Source organism: Heptranchias perlo, chromosome 16, assembly GCF_035084215.1.
Source record: "Heptranchias perlo isolate sHepPer1 chromosome 16, sHepPer1.hap1, whole genome shotgun sequence".
NCBI lineage: Eukaryota > Metazoa > Chordata > Chondrichthyes > Hexanchiformes > Hexanchidae > Heptranchias > Heptranchias perlo.
Window position 1 is genome coordinate 7,670,318 of NC_090340.1, and position 22,571 is coordinate 7,692,888.

At 44.5% G+C, this 22,571-nt stretch overlaps 1 protein-coding gene across 1 annotated transcript in view; it reads right to left on the bottom strand.

Moving 5' to 3' along the window:
- Window positions 1–22,571, bottom strand: part of hydin (HYDIN axonemal central pair apparatus protein) — a 1,099,250-nt gene that overhangs the window by 872,998 nt on the left and 203,681 nt on the right. The window contains exon 10 of the mRNA XM_067997614.1: window positions 3,009–3,192. Within this exon, the coding sequence (XP_067853715.1) occupies window positions 3,009–3,192 (184 nt within the window). The remainder of the gene's footprint in view (window positions 1–3,008; window positions 3,193–22,571) is intronic.

A 22,571-nucleotide genomic window follows, 5' to 3' on the forward strand; every position in this document is an offset into this window, starting at 1 on the left:
TTCCATGAAGACAGACACAAAGTACTTGTTTGTACTTCCCCATTATAAATTCTCCCATCTATGTCTGTAAAGAACCCACATTTACCTTCGCCAGTCTTTTCCTTTTTACATACCTATAGAAGCTTTTACAGTCCGTTTTTATGTTTCTCGCTAGTTTACTCTCATATTCTATTTTCCCTTTATCAATTTATTGGTCCTCCTTTGTTGAATTCTAAAATGCTCCCAATCCTCAGGCTTACTGCTTTTTCTGGCAACTTTATTTGCCTCTTCCTTTGATTTAATACTATCTTTAATTTCTCTTATTAGCCACAGTTGGACCACTTTTCCTGTTGGTTTTTTGTGTCTTAAAGGAATACATATTTGTTGCAAATTATGTATTAATTCTTTAAATGCTAGCCATTGCCTGTCTACCATCATACCTTTTAATGTAGTTCCCCAATCAACCATAGCCAACTTGCACCTCATACCTTCGTAGTTTCCTTTGTTTAGATTTAAGACCCCAGTTTTGGATTGAACTACATCACTTTCAAACTTAATGAAGAATTCTACCATATTACGGTCACTCTTCCCTAAGGGCTTCTTTACAACAAGATTATTAATTAACCCTTTCTCATTGCACAATACTAGATCTAAAACAGTACTGTTCCCTCGTTGGTTGCTCAACATACAGATCTAGAAAACCATCTCGTATACATTCCAGGAATTCGTCCTTAACAGTATTAGTGCTAATTTGGTTTGCCCAATATATATATAGATTGAAGTCCCCCTTGATTACTGTATTACCCTTGTTACATGCACTTCTAATTTCCTGCTTTATACCGTGCCCTACACTACCACTACTGTTCGGTGGCCTACAAACAACTCCCATCAATGTTTTCTGCCCCTTGCTGTTTCTTAGCTCCATCCAAACTGATTCTACATCTTGATCTTCTGAGCCAAGATCCTTTCTCACTATTGTACTGATCTCATTCTTTATTAACAGCGCTACCCCACCTCCTTTTCCTTTTTGCCTGTCCTTCCTAAATGTCGAATATCCTTGGTCACCCTGCAGCCACGTCTCCGTAATGGCAATTACATCATACCCATTTACTTCTATTTGTGCCGTCAACTCATCTACCTTGTTGCGAATGCTGCGTACATTCAGATAAAGTGCCTTTAACTTTGCCTTTTTAACATTTTTTCCTATTTTGACCTTATTTGCTGCTGGCCTTTGTTTTCGCTGCCTTCCAATTTCACTTACTACTTTTCTGCCTTCCACTTCCAGCTTTGTTACTCTCCCTTCTAAGTGTCCTCTCAGGTTCCCACCCCCCTGCCAAGTTAGTTTAAACCCTCCCCAACAGCACTAGCAAACCTCCCTGCAAGGATATTGGTCCCGGCCCTGTTGAGGTGCAACCCATCCACTTGTATAGGTCCCACCTCCCCCAGAACTGGTCCCAATGCCCCAGGAATCTAAAGCACTCCCTCCTGCACCATCTCTCCAGCCACGCATTCATCTGATCCATCCTCCTATTTCTATACTCACTTTGTTGTGTCCAGTGCGATCAGCTATTTCTTGATGTCACGTGGAGTGAATCAAATTGGCTGAAGACTGACTTCTGTTAAGGTGGGACTTCAGGAGGAGGCTGAGAAGGATCATCCACTCCGCACTTACCGTAGAATGGTTACAGCACAGAAGGAGACCATTCGGTCCATCCAGTCAGTGCCGGCTCTTTGTAAGAACAATCCAGTTAGTCCCATTCCCCTGCTCTTTCCCCATAACACTGCATCTTCTGGTTGAAGATAGCTGCAAACACTTCAGCCTTGTCCTTTGCTCTCAGGTGCTGGGCTTCACCATCATTGAGGATGGGGATGTTCATGGAGCCTCTTCCTCCCATTAGTTGCTTAACTGTCTACCATCATTCATGACTGGATATGGCAGGGTTGCAGAGCTTTGACCTGATCCATTGGATGTGGGATCGTTTAGCTCTGTCTATAGCATGTTGCTTTTGCTGTTTAGCATGCATATAGTCCTGTGTTGTAGCTTCACCGGATTTTTGGCTTGATGGCGATGGAAGAGTGAGGGATATGATGGGCCATGAGGTTACAGATTGTGTTGGAATACAATTCTGCTGCTGCTGATGACCCGCAGTGCCTCATGGATGCCCAGTTTTGATCTGCTAAATTTGTTCTCAATGTATCCCACTTAGCACGGTGGTAGTGCCACACGACACAATGGATGGGGTCCTGATGGTGACACTTGCTCTCGGTCTTCAATGCAAGAAATAGTTATTGGTTTTAAGTACAATAAACCAGGCGCGCAAGCGCGCACACTCATAAACACGTACCACAAGGTTTCTCACAACACTACAGGGTGAATTTACCAGGCTTGTACTCCCAGCGCTCTGCCTCACCCGTCAGGATCACAAACTCGTCAAATGACTCCTTGTCTCTCTTAGGAAGCTACTAGAATCTCTGCTCCAGACATTTTCTGCCCACATTGCCTACAGTTATGAGTCATTCACTGAAGTTAACACCTGACATCTGAGAAACCATGATACAATGGAGAGCAAGTAAACTACAGGTATGGTATAAACAGGCTATTAATTTAGCACCAGTTGGCAGTAAATTCTCGATCTCGCTCAGAGGATGGCTAGTGTGGGAAATGGAAAAATGTCATCCTGTGCAGTGGTAGAAACTCTTCTCAGGGTATGGCTGAGGCACATTGCTCGGGCAGAGTAGTGCGAGCTGTACTCTGCATCTAAAAGTGCTGTACCCGAGAGTGCTGGATGCTGACACTGGGTGCCTGAAATGGAAAGTGTTCTGTTCCCCAGCACTAACATCCCTCACTTTGATTAGCACAAAATTGATTACAAAAAAGTAATTAAAAAAAAAATTAGGTTACCCAGCACATTACATATGCTTCCAGTTAGGGAAACAAAACAATTCACCTCTAAAGTACAAATGAGATCATATCTACGCCACTGCCACCAAAGGCATAAGTATCTCTGCAATCCATTCTAAGCACTAACCACTGGTTCAGTGATGATAATGTTATCAGACAACAGCATCCTGTCATCCTGCATGACTTGGCGGCGATTCTGGAAGGTATGGGATAGGATGGAAATGCGTTCGCGTAGAGTGGGATCTCCAGCGCACTCCTCCAAAAAACGGTCAGTCTCCTCCTCTTCCTCATTCAGCAAGTCTGAAAAGAATCTGAAGAGAGATATCCAGATCAGCTGTGGTGTAGATCACAAAGCTCATCTCCCCAACATGGACCCTGACTCTCCCAGAAATTCCACAACTTCTATTATTCATAAATTTACTCTCATGTCGATTAATAGAAATAAAAACAGGAAAGGCTGGAAATATACAACAGGTTAGTCAGCATCCGAAAGAAAAAGAGATGTTGACTCACCTGGGTGGGACCTTTCACCCACCCAAAATGCTAACCCCTCTTCTCTTTCAGATGCTGACTGACCTGTGCATTCTTGTAATTTATTTCAGATTTCCTACATTTTCTTTTTCACTCTAGTAAACAGTTGATTGATTTTTTTCAAATGATTTAATGACTGCATCTGCATAATGCAATGGCAGAAGGTGGTTTACTCATCAAGTAGTCAGAAAAGACTTTACCGACATTTGAAAGCAAATTCTGAAACCGAGTTGATAAAGTAATCGGCAGGTTCAATTTCAACAGACAATTAGGTTTTCTGGCTTGGTTAATTTTCTCCCTTTTCCCCCACAGCCCCAGGAGCATTAACTACAATTGTACTGCCTCACCACCACCTCAGGTGAGATCAGCTAACAGCAGATCTGAAATCGAACCTGGAACCTCCTGGTCTGTACTTACTTCTACAAACTGAACTATCACTGGGGCTACTGGGTGTCTTCATGAACAAATACTTGTTGACTAATTTGAATTTAGACTATTATGCACCAAATATCAGGAAATCCAGCACCAGACATTATTCATACATTTCTCACAAAACATCAGCTAATGGTCGAAATTCAAATTAGTCAACAAGTGTTTGTTCGTGCAGACGCCCAGTAGCCCCAGTGGTAGTTCAGTTTGTAGAAGTAAGTGAGCCATACAGACAGAAGGTCCCAGGTTCAGTTTTGGATCTGCTGTTAGCTGGTCTCAGCTGAGGTGATGGTGAGGCTTGTGCTTAATTGTACTTAATGCCCCTGAGGCTGTGGAGGAAGAGGGAGAAAATCAACCAATCAAAATAATACCCTTCCCCGCTACATCTTTCTGTGTACCCATAGCTATTTAAGAAAGGTAAGGGACAAAAACTAAATGCAGGGGTAAAGGAATATATTACTGTAATATCGAGAATCATTTGGGACTATAGGAATTAATGATTTACAGTTTTCACAAAAATTAACAGTCACAAAATTCAATCCCCAAGCACTAATAAAAATCCCTGAAAACCACCATAAACCGGTGGCCCCAATAATACATTGTGCATTTCTTGGGATAACACCATGGTTATTATGGTGTGCTGTATCCCCTTACACCACAGGAGATCCACCAGTAATATATTAATAATGGCACATCATTGCTGACATCAGGGACAGAATTACTGAGCACTTGAACAAAATCATAGAGAGTACGCATGGATTTGTGAAGTGTAGATCATGTGTGACTAATCTAGTTGAATTTTTGAGGAGGTCACTAGCATGGGTGGATAGAGGAGTGTTGTTGTCTATATGGACTTCCAGAAGGCATTTGATAAGGTTCCGTACAAGGGATTATTAGAAAAAATAAAAGCATGGGTTGGTAATTGGTTGGGAGGTAGAAGCCAGAGAGTAGGGATAAAGAGAATGTACTTTCTACTAAAGAGATTGATTGGTGGGATGTGACATGTGGTGTTCCTCCAGGATCTGTACTGGGGCCTCAGCTTTTCACCTTAGAAATCAATGACTTGGATGAAGGAATAGAGAGTTGTATATCCAGATGACACCAAGTCAGGAGGCACAGTAAGTTGTGCAAATGGGAGCAGGAAGTTACAAAGGGACATAGACAGATTAAGTGTGCGGGCAAAACTCTGGCAGATGGAGTTCAATGTGGGGAAGTGTGAGGTCCTCCACTTTGGATGGCAAGAAAGACAAATCGGAATATTTTCATAATGGCGAAAGTCGAGGAACTGTGGAGGAGCAGAGAGATTAGGGTGTCCAGGTATTCAAATCACTAAAAGCTAGTGCACACGTGCAAAAAGTAATAAAAAAGGCCAATGGAATACTCCCTTACCTGAAGGGAGATTGAATAGAAAGCAGAGGAAATTATGCTTCAGTTGTATAGAGCCTTGGGCAGATCCCATCTGGAGTACTGTTTTGGGCATCACACTCAGGAAGGCTATACTGGCCTTGGAGGGGGCACAGCGCTGATTCACCAGAATGACACCAGAACTTAAAGGGTTAAATTATTAGGACAGGTTACATAAACTTATTTATATTGCCATGAGACAGAAGATTGAGGGGTGATTTGATCGAAGTGTTTAAAATGTTAAAAGGATTTGATAGGGTAGATGCAGAGAAACTATTTTCTCTGATAGGAGAATCCAGAACGAGAGGGCATAATATTAGAATTAGAGCTAGGCCATTTAGGAGGGAAATCAGGAAACAATTTTTCACACAAAGAGTAGCAGAAATCTGGAACTCCCACCCCCAAAAGGCTGTGGATGCTGGGAGTCAATTAAAAATTTCAAGACTGTGAACGTCAGATTTTTGTTAGGTAAGGATATCAAGGGATATGGATCAAAGGCAGGTAAATGGAGTTGAGGTACAAATGAGCCATGATTTAATTGAATGGCAGAATAGCATCCTCCTATTCCTATGATAGATATCACACTCCAGCTATCATCCCTGGCCCCATTCACATTTCAAAAACTTAGGCCCAGATCCTGACTCAGCCCCACCTATAGCTCTACCTTTGCCCTGGACCTGCTCCCTCTTTCCACGTCCTTCATCCTAACTAGCCAGTTCAGATTTTTGCCTGCTGCCTCCACAGCCATCCCGGCTTCTCCCATCTGGTACCAAAGCTATTTAATTTATTCTTCCATAGTTCCAGCCTATCTGTCCCGAGGCAACAAAGAGATCGGGGGAAGGGAAGAGACATTGGAGGAGCAGAGAGAGGCTGGGGTGGGAGAAGAAGGGAGAGATGGGGTAAAAGATCAGGAGAGAGAAAGAAGGGCAGAAGAGATCATGGAAAGGGTTCAAGAAAGAGAAAACTGCTAAAAAGAGAGAAATGGGGAGAGAGAGATCGGGGCAAAGAAAGATGATAATGAAGAGGGGGAAATGATCACGTGGACAGATCAAGAAACAGAGAGAAATACAGCGGAGAGACACGTGTCAATGGGACAGAGTGAGAACAACACAAGACTCGGAGGGCATTAGAGTCACCTGGATCAATGCCATGAGAGAGCCATATACAACATATCTTGCATTGAGTGCACATTCGTCACAGTTCAAATGTTAGACTTAGTGGGCTCGATATTAACATGGCGGCGGGTTCGCGGCGGGGGGAACGATTGGGCACGTGGGTAACGCGCCCAGTGAAATCAGTCTGCTCCGTGCGCAATCGCAGGCTGATTGGATCCACTTACCTGGTCTTCCGGGTTCCCCGCTGCTAAGCTGCGCGGCGGGCGGTCTGCGCATGCGCAGTAAGGTCTGTCAGCTGGAGGAGCTCTATTTAAAGGGGCAGTCCTCCACTGACTGATGCTGCAAGAAATAGGAAAAATGACAGCATGGTGCAGCCCAGGGGGAAGGCTGCTCCCAGGTTAATGATGTCTCACTCCAGCTCTTATTGGATAGGGTGAGGTGGAGGGGGAGGACAGAGATCTTCTCCCCAGTGGGCGGGAAGAAGCGGCCTGCCTCTGCCATCAAGAAGGCCTGGCTCGAGGTGGCAGAGGAGGTCACCAGCACCACCAACATATCGCGCACCTGCATACAGTGCAGGATGCGCTGCAATGATCTAAGAAGGTCAGCCAAAGTAAGTACACTTACACATTCCCCTACACTCCGTCTGCCACATAACCACCCCCACCCCACATCTCCTTCTGCACTGCCAACATTACTCTGTCACATCACTCCTCACGCCCACTCAAAGCTCATCCTCATCTTACCTGCACTTACTCACCTCGCCAGTACTCATCCCGCCACTACCACTCAACCCAATCCTCATACAATCTCATGGCTCTATCCCATACTCACCCTCTCGTGCATCTCTTGCACAGTCAGCCTCACTCAACCTGCCACTACCTGTGCTGCAGCCACAGGGCATGCATCACATATGTGCAGTAGGAAGCGTAAGGCAAACGTGTCGTGAGCATGAAGGGGATGCACAAGGCTGTTTGAGGGTTTGTCATGGTTTTTACTTATATTGAATTTCTGACCAACTCACATCACATATTATATTGGCACTACTACTGCCACGTCTTTGCGAATCTTGTCTGGTTTGTGCAATAATGCCCTTTCCTGAGAATCACAATGAAGACCCACAACTGATGCCATCCATTGTGTCACTGCAGAGTGGGTGTAGGTGTATTTGCAGGGCTCTTTTGTGTCGACGACTGAGAGACGTCGGCGATGTCCCCGGTGGCACCCTGGAAGGATGCGGAGGAGAAGTTGTTGAGGGCAGTGGTGACTTTGACAGCGACAGGTAAGAAGATGGTGCTCGGGCCAGCCGGGAGCAGCTCGGCATGAAGGAGGCTGCAGATGTCCACGACTACATGTCGAGTGACTCTGAGCCTCCGTGTGCACTGGTGCTCAGAGTGGTCCAGGAAGCTGAGCCTCGGTCTGTGGACCCTGTGGCAAAGTTAGTGCCCTCTGCGACGCATCTCTCTCTGCGGTTGCCCTCCCTCCTGCTGTGCAGGTGGATGTGTCACAGCACTGTGTTGTGGAGCTCCACGTGTCAGAGGTGGACGGCGTGGACGGCGAGGCTGGTGATGCTGTTCGTCCTCCGAGGAGGTCATGACTGCAGCTACAGTGGCCCCCATCCGGAAGATGTACATCTGAGGGGGTCCGCAAGGTAGGTACATGTGTCTGGACACCGGGGTAAGTGTGCAAGTTGGTGAATTTAATTGTTAGGAGGAGGGTGGTGGAGGCCAAACTTTGTCCAAGGTGACAGAGTGGCCTCCTGCAATGAGTGAGGGTCTTTCCGCCCCCCCACCTGTCAAATGGACCTTTGCAGCTGCCACAGGCTGATGGCTGCAACACGTCCATTTGAACTGGGAGTGTTTCCCCAAGTACGGGAAACAGTCCCAGTTGTTTGCAAAATCTCAACCCTCCTAAAATATCATGTTAATCAGGTCTCTAAATGACCTGAAATACCTAAATAAATACCTTAAGTGGCATCCTGCCGGCTTTAATTGCCGGCGGGAGTCCCACATGCGGGGGCTGCACGTGCATGTGAGCGCGTCATTGGGGAACCCAGAAGTGGGCGGGTTGGAGCCGGGCTCCCGACCTGCCCCGGGAATCCCCGATTTTCATAGCCCCCCCCCCCCCCCGCCAGGAACACACCCGATCGCGGGTGCTAAAATAGAGCCCAATGTGTCAAAAGTATAAAAAATGAAAGCCGCTTTGACTTTCATAATCTGAACTCTCCCTAAGGAAAGGAGATGGGGATTTCCCAGCACCTCCCAATTAAACAGAAACTTACTTCACCGATCAGCTGCCACTGACCTCAGGATGTACTTATTTACATCTTTTCCCCACGGGGAATATGTGCGCAATGACCTTAAAGGGACAGGCCACATTAACACAACCCAATCTTAACAACTAAATATCTCAACCATTCTCGACCCCAGATAACCTGTGAGCAAAGTTGTGGGAATCAACAAGTTTATAATATGTGTACTTACAACATGCCAGTGTATGTATTTGTGTGCTTGTATTTACAGTGCGAGTCTGTATTTGCAGCACAGCCGGTGTGCAGTGTATTTATACTGCACTGTGTGCAATTACCTGCAAGACATCCAGTAACAACTGTGTATAAAGCCACTGAAGAAAATGTATCGTAATCTTTTTATCAACAGACTGGCAGAAAAAACTTGAACAATTTCCCCATCATCACGCAGTTTATTTGTGTCACATACCTGCTGTTAGGTTCTAATTTAATTTTGAAACACAGCTGTTCAATTCAACTTAATGAAACTTGAGAGACTTAGTGAGCCTCCTCGCATATGTTTGGAAAGGAAACTCTAGAATACACCTGACAATGGGTCACTCAGCAATTCTTTTCCTGAAATATATTTTATTTTAATAAATAGACACAAATATATCTACATTGGAGGGGGGGGGGGCGGGGCAGGGGCAAGGAATGTTCATTTATCACTTCACACCTAACACATTGCCAGGGGAAGAGAACGTGAGCCAGCAATGTCTTGAAGCTCTATTCACACCAGCCAGCAGGACAGATAACAGAGGGACAAATGGGGAAAACAGAAGAAATGAAAACAATCAACATTTCTACCACTGAATGCTCGAAACACATAAACAAATATAATTCTCTGTTCCTCGATTGGGAAAGATGCAAAAATATCAACAAAACAAAAGATGCCAAAAGTACCCTGCTGCTGATGTTGGTTGAGGGATAAATATTGGCCAAGACTCCAGGAGAACTCCCCTGCTCTTCTTCAAACAGTGTCTTTACATCCACTTGAGATGAAAGATGGGGCCTCAGTCTAACATCTCATCCGAAAGATGGCGCCTCTGACAGTGCAGCACTCTCTCTCTCACTGAAGTGCTCATGTCTCTGGAGTGAGGCTTGAACCCACGATCTTCTGACTCAAAGACAAGATTGATACCACTGAGCCACAGCTGACTGACCCTGTTCATTAATCGGTTCATTTAAATGGGTTAACACGTCCGTTAAATTAGCAGGCACGAATGTTGTACCAACATGTTAAGTGTCTGTCCAGTAATAGCACTAACAATCATTGTGATTGAATGCAAGTGTGAATCACCAGGGAGGAAATGCAAGATCCATAAGAACATAAGAAAATATGGAATAAAAGTAGGCCATTTTGCCCATCAAGCATGGTCATTTTCTGGACTATGTACAATATATCCAATCTCCTACATGGAGACTAACCAGAACAACAACAATTTGTATTTATATAGCACCTTTAACATAGTAAAACGTCCTAAGACACTTCACATGAGCGTTATCAAACAAAATTTGACATCGAGCCACATAAGGACAGGTGAAGAGGTAGGTTTTGAGGAGCATCTTAAAGGAGAAGAGAGAGATAGAGGTTTATGGAGGGAATTCTAGAGCTTAGGACCCAGGCAGCTGAAAGCACGGCCGCCAATGGTGGAGCAATTAAAATCAGGGTCAAGAACTGGAGCAGCCCAGAGATCTCGAAGGGTTGTAGGACTGGAGGAGGTTACAGAGATAGGGAGGGGCGAGACCATGAAAGGATCTGAAATCAAATATGAGAATTTTAAAATCAAGGCTTTCCCGGACCAGGAGCCAATGTAGGTCAACGAGCACAGGGGTGATGGGTAAATGGGACTTGGGCAGCAGAGTTTTGGATGAGCTCAAGTTTATGGAGGGTGGAAGATGGAGGCCAGCTAGGAGAGCATTGGAATAGCCGAGTCTAGAGGTAACAAAGGCATGGATGAGGGTTTCAGTGAGAATCCCTACGTGGTCAGTTTTCGGTAAAATATTAAAATGTCTACGTGGCAAAGAAGCAGAATGCAAAATGGTTAGAAAGGGTTAATTAGTTAGTAACTGAGATTGGTACAGGTGGCCTGACCTCCTGCTGGGCCATATGTTTGTGTAGTCAGCAGGTTTGCATGGTCTTAGCAATGTAGAGTCTTTGATGTGATTCAAGGACTGGTCTGAATGTCTCCATGTTTATGGCAGATCAATATAGGTAACGAGCTTAGCCAAAGTTGAAAGACATTCCAGGTTGGGAGATAAGGAACAGAAGGGACAGGGAAGAACATTCCAAGTTGGAAGGTGAGGAAGTATTCCCTTTGATGTCTAACAGCAGCATGATCAGCACATGGACGATTTATGATTGGCCGGAAATAATGTAACCTCGCATGGCAACCTACGCCCGGCTTATGATTGGTGTTGACCCTCGTTAAGTATGTTCCAACCCTATTGATTTGTATAAAAACGTGTGGATTTCTGTATGTTTTTGTTCTTGCTCTGCCAGCATAGAGGGACTCTATCAGGAGTCCAAATCAATGCTGCAGACTAAGAACCCTGCTATTAAAGTTGTGATGAACTTTAAAATGTATTCGACTTCAGTTTTTACTGAACCAGACTGAGGGGAAAGAATCCGGATCGTCATCAGCAGCAGGTGAGCTGAGGCGGGGAAGAAATGGGCAATGTTACAGAGGTGGAAGTAGGCGGTCTTGGGGCAATACTACTAAAAGGGTTATGCTCTGAAACTTTTCCAACTCTTTAAGGTAATCTAACAAGCCTCCAGGGTATTAATCTACCATTACATTCTACAATATTTAAACCTGACCAGTTGCATTCCACAGATAACATTTTCATGTCTCAGCAGCAAAAGAACCATTGGGGGGAGTTATGACTTTGAGTGATAAGTGTAAAACGTTGACTTCAATAAAAATTAAAATTGGTAGTGATGTAAAATTGGCTGCCTTTTCACTATCGCCCTCTTTATACTATCACCCAAAGTCAAAATTACCCCCATTGTGTTCCAATGAGTATTTGATCATTGATGTCTTGAAGCCTTCAATCCTATTTTACATCAGATATTTGTGCACCAATCTTTAATTAATAGTTGCTGGAAGTTATTCCATATATCTACTACATGCCAATCTCTAGCCTTGCTTGAGATTGGTTAGTTTTGTACCATATATCTTTTACTTGATTCATACACAAGTTGACTAACTTATTTGCATCTACCTCATCTTCCCCTCTTCACAGTGTGGAGACCTCGGTCATGATCCCCACCTCATTCTTCAATCTTCTTTTCTTTAATGAAAGAATGTTTGGTTCCATGGTTTTCTCTTCAAGATTTTGATGAGCGACAGGACTGATTCTGGAACTTAGAGCACTTCATCCCAGAATCATCCTCATCATTCATCTTTGGACCTTCTCGTTGACTTCAATAAAAATGAAAATCAGTAGTGATGTAAAATTGGCTACCTTTCACTATATCGCCCACTTTACACTGTCGTCCAAAGTCTAACAATGTCCTTTTGAAGGCAAGTGTCTAAAACTGCACTATTCTAAACATTATTCTAAATGTCGTCTTACCAATCAGCTCTACATGATTAAAATAGCCTGTTCTGATTTGTAGTCAAATGTTCTTGAGTAATATCCCAGTGTTCAATTAGAAACATAGAAAAACATAGAAAATAGGAGCAGGAGAAGGCCATTCGGCCCTTTGAGCCTGCTCCGCCATTCAATATGATCATGGCTGATCCTCTATCTCAATACCATATTCCCGCTCTCTTCCCATACTCCTTGATGCCTTTTGTCTCTAGAAATCTATCTAGCTCCTTCTTAAATATATTCAGTGACTTGGCCTCCACAGCCTTCTGTGGTGGAGAATTCCACAGGTTCATCACCCTCTGAATGAAGAAATTTCTCCTCATCTCAGTCCTAAATGTCCTACCCCCGTATCCTGAGACTGTGACCCCACGTTCTGGACCCCCCAGCCAGGGGAAACATCCTCCCTGCATCCAGCCTGTCTAGCCCTGTCAGAATTTTATATGTTTCAATGAGATCCCCTCTCATTCTTCTAAACTCGAGTGAATACAAGCTGAGTCAACCCAATCTCTCCTCATACGAGAGCTATGGTGTTGCACTGCTATTCTACAGTGTGGTATTCCTGGATTACTCTTAATGAAAGCAACAAATTCACTGCACCAGATTGAACACTTTTAGGTTTAATTTACACTGTGTGTTATTTTAAGCACACTACTTAACTTGTTTGCACAAATTCCTCTTTGCACCATTTTAACAAGTAGTTAACATCGTGCAGGCAGGGATTTATTTGAACGTGTTAACTGGTGTGCTAAAATTTGCACCCAGAGGAAATGAAACGCAATGTAAGGAAAATTGTTCCACCCAAAAACAACACTCCAATGAGAGCAAAGCAACTGATGAACTCAGCAAGCTTTGGTTAAACTATTCAGATGTTCGGGACTCTTAAACATTTCAAGTATGCCTCTTTTTAAAAAGTAGTAGCATTAGACAAGGAATCATTGGTGACAGCACCATGTTAATTAGAACATTTTGCAGGAAGCTCATTTAGTTCCCATGGGTTGGGAGCAATGAAAATGATTTGGTCTCAACATTAGTGAGCATAAAGTACAGTTTTGATCATCACTACAGCATATGTTTCTCATGCTAACACAATTAATAAACCTGTGAAATTATACTGGCACCTCTGAAATACATGTCCTCTGATACCGACATCTCCAGCAGTCTGTCCCACTTACATATCAGCTTCAGCATTTGTGACAGTAGGTAGCAGACATCCTTCATAAATCATTTAAGTGAGGTGTCAGCTGTGGCTCAGTGGGTAGCATTTTCGTCTGAGTCAGAGGTCGTAGGCTCAAGCCCCACTCCAGAGACTTGAGTACAAAATCTAGGCTGACACTCCAGTGCAGTACTGAGGGAATGCTGCACTGTTGGAGGTGCCGTCTTTCGGTTAAACCGAGGCCCCATCTGCCCTCTCAGGTAGACGTAAAAGATCCGACGACACTATTTCGAAGAAGAGCAGGGGAGTTATCCCGGTATCCTGGCTAATGTTTATCCCTCAACCAATATCATTAAAAAACAGATGATCTGGTTATTTAATACATTGTTGTTTGTGGGATCCTGCTGTGTACAAATTGGCTGCCGCATTTCCTGCATTGCAACAGTGACTACACTTCAAAAAGTACTTCATTGGCAGTAAAGTGTTTTTGGACATCCTGAGATCATGAAAGGCACTACATAAATGCAAGCTCTCTTTTAAAGGGGTTTTTTTTCCCGACAATTTTGTCCCCCCTAAACTAAAGGGGCTGATTCTTTCTGAGATAACGTTCCATGGGCACCAGCAACCCTCCGGTATCGTGCTTAAACGACATTCTTCATTTGCGAGTATAGAGAGTGATTGCCAACGTATTTGGCTGTAAAGGGCATCAGAGCCAAACTCCATCCTTTATTCATCTAAAGTGCACTCATTCCAACAAAGATCAATGAACAGCTATCAGGGTCGGAATCATGGCTAGATTTCCCCTCTCTGACCCCAGGAGCACTCTGGCAAAATCAGTGCACAACTGCTGCCTTGGCAGAGATCAGCTAACTCAACACAGGCCAGGAATCAAACTGGAGACTTTCTAGTTCATACAGCTTACTACTGCACCAGAGAGCACCTTTACCCACAGGGCTGTCAGTGAAGCTGATTTAAAGGGGAGTTGGTGCTTCTTTACCATAAATCTGTACAGCAGATGGTAATATTGACAATATTACTTGATATTTTGAATAGAAACGTTAGAAACACATTGCAGACATTTCCGCAGCATCTTCACTGTGTGGACCTTCTGTAGTATCCCTAGAACCATTACCCCTTTCTAACTATCAGCCCCTAACCATCTACGCACAGCACCTTTGGTTAGCTGCAGCCTTTCTCTACAATGTTGGACTTATTAACATAAGAACAGCCTTTAAAGTCAGTTTTTATTGCCAATTTAAAAACCCGTTTTTGGGTTTTTTTTTCAGATTTTACTTTTAGTGCATAAAAAATTGGAGAAAATCAGGAGGAAAAAAATTAGATCCCAAAAACCTGGGTAAATTTGAAGAAAATCAGTAAAAATCAGTTTTATTTGAATATCACTAAAATTCAGCAAAATAAGCAAGTGATTAAAAAAGGTAGTGCCAAGATGCACCCCATCAGTTAATGCCCAGATTTGTTTTTAAATCTTAAGTAAAACTATGGCACCAGCCATTTATCTACCATTGTTGGGATAATAAAAATGGTTGGGGATTATACACAGAGAGCATTGAAATCTTGATTTTAGTAAACAATGCCTTGGTGTATGATCGGAGTGGAGTTAGCCTCTGATTGATGATCTTGATCTTCAGGGGATTATCAGTGTGATGATTGTGTCAGTGATCACCACTTTACTGCTGGAGTATCTGCAATTTTTCACACTGTCCATTCGCCTGAAGCAGTCCCCTTCCACAAAACTATCCACGCCCTCAGGCTGGCATGGCGAGTTTCCACCGATTGCGCCCGTTCGGGGGTGTTCATCACAGCGTGCCCAGATTCACGGGCGCACAGGCACCCATGGTCACATGAATCCAGCATTAATCACCTGCAGTGACCAGCAGTCAATTGAAACCGGGTCTATTTCTCCTGCTGTAATTACTTTAAATTCAGTTTAAATTAGTCTAAATTCAGTCAATTACAGCAGAGCAGGAAACACCTGTGTGACTTCAATTGGCTGCTGGTCACAGGACTTATGTACCAAGGGCAGATAAAAGCAGTCAATTGAAGCCAATTAAAAAATAAGACCAAGAGCATTGAATCAGTCAGTTGAAGAATGGCTCATTTCCTGGCAATCCCACTCCTCTTGGTGATGCTGGAAAATATCCTGTTCCACTCACCAATCCATTCCATTTGATTACATTGCTCAATGGTGCTGATTCATGGGAGATTTTATGTTCGAGCTTACGATAATGGGTTTGGGTGAAAACTTGAGCATAACTTCACCTTGGCAAAACCGGCGCAGTGTCCAGCGCATTCTGGGCACATTTTTACGATTGCGCCCCCAGCGGAAAATCCATGCCATCGTCCTCACAGGGCCTAAAAAATACTCGGGTCCCTTTAAAAAAAATCCACATTGTTTTCCTGCCGACAATTAGGTCCTTGGTGCATGCCGATCACATCAGGATTGCACACAACCTGCCTGTTGACATCAAAAAATGTGACGCATGGACATTTCCAACCTTGATTTTTGGTAAGAAAACAATGAGAAATGTTTTCCTCAAATTCGGGAATAAATCGTTTTTTATTGATTCACTACCCAAATAAAAACCTGGGAATTAATTGGTGTGAATCAGTAAAAACTGATTTTAATGCTCCCTACATAAATACATACAAATATATGAATAGAAGGGCAGTAAAAGATCCCCAGGCTGGTCATTGCTTGACCCACCTCTTCACAGCTTTCCCAACATCGGATAACGTTTCTGCCTGAGGGAAACAAAAAGCCCAAGGATAAAAACCACTGGCCATTTTCAGGGAAAATGTTGGAAATTCCTTCCCAACTGTACAAGAAAATGAAGCAAGCTCCAGGAGACCATGGTTGCCCACAGTTCATCACTGGGTGAACTTCTCTAATCCACACACCCTGATGTGCTGCAGTGAAACTTGTCAATACCTTCTTAAAAAGGGTGTAGTGTACCTTTACCTACATCTTCCAGAAGAATGCTCCAGAGCGTTCAATGCTCCAATGCTCTGAGAAAAGAAATACTTCTGCCATCTAACCTTAGTCTTAGTCTGTGTTTTTTTTAAAACAGGCATACCATCTAGTGCCACTATCACTGTTTTACTTCAAATCTACCACATCCGATCCCAATCCTCACAACTAAGGAATTTAAGTTTATGCCTCATCCTTGTTGCCCTCATCTGCACACTCTCTCGACCTTCAGGCTGGAGTTTTCTGCTTTTGTGCTCACGAACCTTCAATTTTCCATTCAGTTTAATGGGCAGAAAAATCCAGGGCTGGCTAACTCAAAAACAGACAATCCCAGTCTCAGTTTCAAGTAGCAGATGTAGGGACCAAAATTGGACACAATGGGCATCATTTTAGCACCCGCTATCGGGTGCGTTCCTGGCGGGGGGGGGCTCCGAAAATCGGGGAATCCCAGAGTGGGACCGGAGCCCGGCTCCAACCCGCCCACTTCCGGGTTCCCCACTGACGCGCCGGCGTGCGCGCACAGCCCCCGCTGGTGGGAATCCCGCAGGCAATTAAAGCCAGCGGGATGCCACTTGAAAGTATTTATCTTGCTCGTTCAGGTCGTTTACAGACCTGATTGAGCTGTTTTATTAGGAGGGGTGGGATTTTCCACTGAACTGAGACTGTTTCCCATACTGGGGGAAACACTCCCAGTTCAAACGGAGGTGTTGCAGCCAGCAGCCTGTGGCAGCTGCAAAGGTGCATTTGACAGGTGGCCACTCCTTCACACTGGACAAAGTTTGGCCTCCCCCACCCTCCTCCTAACTAGAAAATTCACCGACCTGGAACCGCAACCCTGGTGTGAGGACACACTTACCTACCTTGCGGACCACCTCAGATGTACATCTTCCGGATGGGGGCCGCCCTAGCTGCAGTCATGACCTCCTCGGAGGGTGAACAGCATCACCAGCCTCGCCGTCCACCTCTGACATGTGGAGCTCCACAACACAGTGCTGTGACACATCCACCTGTACAGCAGGAGGGAGGGCAACCGCAGAGAGAGATGCGTCGCAGAGGGCACTACCCTCGCCTCAGGGTCCACAGACTGAGGCTCAGCTTCCTGGACCTCTCTGAGCAGCAGTGCACACGGAGGCTCAGAGTCACTCGACATGTAGTCGTGGACATCTGCAGCCTCCTTCATGCCGAGCTGCTCCCGGATGGCCCAAGCACCATCTTCTTACCTGTCGCTGTCAAAGTCACCAATGCCCTCAACAACTTCTCCTCCGCATCCTTCCAGGGTGCCACTGGGGACATCGCCGACGTCTCACAGTCGTCTGCACAAAAGAGCCCTGCAAATACACCTACACCCACTCTGCAGTGACACAGTGGGTGGCATCAGTTGTGGGTCTTCATTGTGATCCTCAGGAAAGGGCATTATTGCACAAACCAGACAAGATTCGCAAAGACGTGGCAGTAGTGGTGCCAATATAATATGTAATGTGAGTTGGTCAGAAATTCAATATAAATAACAACCATGACAAACCCTCAAACACCCTTGTGCATCCCCTTCATGTTCACGACACGTTTGCCTTACGCTTCCTACTGCACATATGTGATGCATGCCCTGTGGCTGCAGCACAGGTAGTAGCAGGTTGAGTGAGGCTGACTGTGAAAGAGATGCACGAGAGGGTGAGTATGAGATAGAGCCATGAGATTGTATGAGGATTGGGTTGAGTGGTAGTGGCAGGGTGAGTACTGGCGAGGTGAGTAAGTGCAGGTAAGATGAGGATGAGGTTTGAGTGGGTATGAGGGGTGATGTGACAGAGTAGTGTTGGCAGTGCAGAAGGAGATGTGAGGTGGGGGCGGTGATGTGGCAGATGGAGTGTAGGGGAATGAGCAAGTGTACTCACTTTGGCTGACCTACTGAGGTCATTGGAGCACCTCCTGCACTGTATGCAGATGGGCGATATGTTGGTGGTGCTGGTGACCTCCTCTGCCACCTCGAGCCAGGCCTTCCTGGTGGCAGAGGCAGGCCGCTTCCTCCCGCCCGCCGGGGGGAAGATCTCTGTCCTCCCCCTCCTCCTCACCCCATCTATTGATACCTGGAGTGAGGCATCATTCAAGTGGGAGCAGCCTTCCCCCTGGGCTGCTCCATGCTGTCATTTTTTCTATTTGTTGCAGCATCTGTCAGTGGAGGACTGCCCCTTTAAATAGAGCTCCTCCAGCTGACAGATCTTACTGCGCATGTGCAGCCCGCCCGACGCGCAGATCAGCAGTGGGGAACCCGGAAGACCAGGTAAGTGGATCCAATTGGGCTGCGATCGCGCGGGTCGCTGACTAATTTCACCGGGCGCGTTACCCACGCGCCCAATAGCCCCCCCGCCGCGAACCCGCAGCCCTGGTAACATCGAGCCCAATATTCCAAACACAGATTTTCCAAAGTCTTACATAACCTAAGTATAGTGTTCTTAGTTTTTCTTTATTGTATTGACCTGGTAATACATCCTAGAACCCAATTTGCTTTCCCTATGGATACCTCAGGGTGCGAGTGAACTTTTAGTGACAGGTCAGTGAATACCTTCCAGTTCTTCAGCTCTTACTTTTGAAGGACACCCATGCATGGTGTAAGTCTTCAGGGTACTGTCAGTGTGGTAACCGTGTCAATGCTCTGTTGCTGTCCTTGCTCCATACCCAATGAGTTGCCTGGTCCTATGTGCATAATATGGCACTTTGCCACATTAAACAACATCTGCCATTTATGAGCCTCTTCACTTATCCTATCCAAATCAGCTTCCAGCAACTCGTTATTACCAACTCATATTTTTGTGTCATTGTAAATGTTGCAACAGTACCATTGATGTCCTCCTCAAGATCGTTAATGGAATAATCAACAGTAAAGGAAACAGCGAAGATCCCGGAAGAGCTCTACGCTGGACCCAACCTATACCCTTTCCATTAATAATTACCCTCCATTTATGCAGTTTTAACCAACTCTCCAAAAATACTTTGACAGCTAAGGGGTAATTTTGCAAGGCTCCACTGCTAGTGTGTAGCCTCATTAGATCTGGGCACAGGTTGGAAATAGGTTATCATAGGCTTAATTCTCCAACCCACACTCGCTGCTAGTGGGCACCAAGCCGGCAATGAAGCTTTGCAAAATTATTCCCTAATCTTTTATAATATGCTTCTATGTTGAACTTTGTCAAAAGCTATTTGGAAATCTAAGTAGCCTATACCATGGAAATGACTGTTTTATGTGCTAAACAGGAAATAGCTGTGCCTAGGTTTTGATTTGGGAGAATTGTTAACTGCACAGTTGAAGGTGTGTACTTGCTGTTTTTCCCATACGCACCAGTCGGCGTGCTTTAGCACATGAGACAGTCAGAGGCGTGGCTGCAATCTGTTTTAAAGGAGCACAATAAGGGCCTCAACCAGCAAAGTCCCTTTAAAGACAAGAGCAACACTTATTTATGGCCAGCAATTTTGTAGCAAAAGGAACAGAGAAACTGGACTATGGAAGCACTGATCCAGGGAATGGAAGGGCAGAGAGAAATCATATATGGAATAGAGGGGTTCCTCCCCTGCCATCAGAAGCGCCATGTTCAGCAGGAATAAGAAGAAATAGCTGAATCAGTGAATGAGGTGTACAGAGCCCACAAGACATGACAGGTGTAAAGAAATCAACCAAGGTTAGTGCCAAGGATGATTAGTTATGCCCATACAGTATCATTAAACAACCTCTTAGATCTTACTGCTTCATGCAGAGCAGTATCATGATATTAACCACTGCACTGCTGGCTACTGAAGGAATTCCTTGAATTGCAAGAGTAAAGTTCGAAAAGTAAATCACTCGCAAGGTATGCTATGTATCAAAAAAAAATCTCCAAACTACCCTCTTTATTCACTGCAGTCTTGGCCATGCACATACAACATTACAATACCACACAAATTGTACAGCCCCTTGACATTGTGACTGTTTTCTAACCTTTCCCCTGTTTCATGGCTCCTTTTCTACTTGCAGAACAAGATAGCATTCAGAAGGAGAGAGCAAAGGTGCACGGGGGAGGACCACAGGAATATACATCTCAGAACCCACTGGAGGAAGTCACCTTATCTATCACCGGAAAGGAGACCGTAGAGGGAGTGGGAGATACTGATGTTGGAGGTCACTGCTGAGCTGATGGCAAGTACCCTCATGCATTGTGCTTATTTCAAGTGATGTTGCACAGTTGAATCTCAGTGACATACTGATCTTGGCCACATCACTGTAAATACTATGCAATGTAATTGAGACTCTGGTGTGCATCCGTGGCTCCACATACTGACACTTTGTCCTCTTCTTTTACAGAAACGGAGGAACAGAACAAAGCACACATCACAGCACCCTGCAGAACAAGAACCATCTCTGCCAACTGCCAGCACAGTGACACACACCACTATAGGTTGCCGTGGAGAATTCCACATTCTAACCAGTCTCTGTACAAAGAATTGTTTCTAACTACCCCTTTAAACTTTTGTGATTATCTTAAATTTATGCCTTCTTGTCACTGTCTTGCCAACCAATGGAAACAATCTATCATTATTTACAGTTATGATAACCTTTTATAATCCTGACGACATCTATCAGGTCAGCCTTTAACCTTTTCAGCACAGTGGGAAAAAAGGCTCTAACTTTTCAAGTCCATCTTCAAAACTATTCCACCCCTCATTCCAGGTGAGGTCCTAATGGATCTGTGTGCACCTTTTCCATTGCTTTTGCATCCTTCCTTTAATGGGATGCCCAAAATCGTACACGGTACTCCAACTGCCACCTAACTACGGTTTTCTACAATTCAATATTACCCTCCTTGCTTTTGTATACTATGTCTTTAGATACGAAGACAAGGATCCTGTTTACATTTTTATGGTCTTACCTACTTGCACTGCCACCTCTAATGACCTATGTTTCTGCACGCCAAGGCCCCTCCGCTCCTCTACTCCACTTAAAATCTTACCATTTAACGTATATTACCTTTTACTATTATTACTTCCAAAATGTGTTACTTTACAAATAATCTATATTGAACTGCATGTGCTACTTATCTACCCACCCTGCCAGCCTATCTACATCCTCCTGAAGTCTTTCACAATATTTGTCACATTTTGCCATGCTCTCTCTTGGTGTGATCAGCATATTTCAAGCGTCTTTTAAAATGGAATCTGACAGTTGCACGAAAAAGAGGAATATTAAAGGGGACGGGGAGCAAGCAGGAGAGTGGAATTAGACTTTGTGGCTCGTGGAGAAAAATGCCAACAGACTCGATGGGATGAGTAGCCTGTTTCTGTGCCCTAACATTTCATTATTCTATTTAAGTGCAGTTCAACAGGTGCAGAGATTCCCATTCTCAATATTGTGCAAGTTGTGGCAATCTCTAACCTTTCAGTGCAGCAGACTGCCTAGCAATGAATCTAAGCAGTGTGCACCACTGATTCTGTGACCTTGTGACATCCAGTATGGAACAAAATGCACCTGTTCTTTCAGGAAGCATAAAGTAACAGGGTTAAAATGATTTCCTCTTCTGGTCTGGAAGAACCTCCTCTACCATGCAAGTGTGCTGAACTGTATTGATTTTTATCAAGGCTCTGGCTCCTTTGGTTTGGCATCCAAAGAGATCCTGAACTTTGAGAATTTCAGCTCCCTGTAAGGGTCAATCTAAATCAATGATTTCTGTGACCATCACATCTGAAGATGATTCAAATTCTTGAAGTCAGTCTCTCAGCCACCCCCTCCCAATCTTCAATCTCTCACAGGAAGAGGAGGGGGAATTTTTCAGGATCCTCAACTTTTCTTTGGATCAGAGTGCGTGAACCTTTAGTATGAAGGCTTACAACACCAAAGGGATTCCTGCCTTAAACTGTGGATGTGGTGACCTAACCTTTTAGGGTTCAGTCATGTGAATTATAGTCTTAAAGTTCTATTGCTATTTCTTATAGCTCCAGCAGTTCATCAATCTGAACTTCATTTTTTGAAAGGAATCTCTCGCATTTTGGCCTGAGGCCTATGGATGGTCCAGAGGTTGACACATATGGTGGCAGAACAGGATGCTTTGGAAGCAGATTTGGTCCTAAGTCCAGGAACTATGATTTTGGCCTTTTAATATAAGTAAGAGAACTGAAGGAGTTCTATTACCCTCGAGAGGATTGGGATGCGCGACTCTGAGCACAGATTG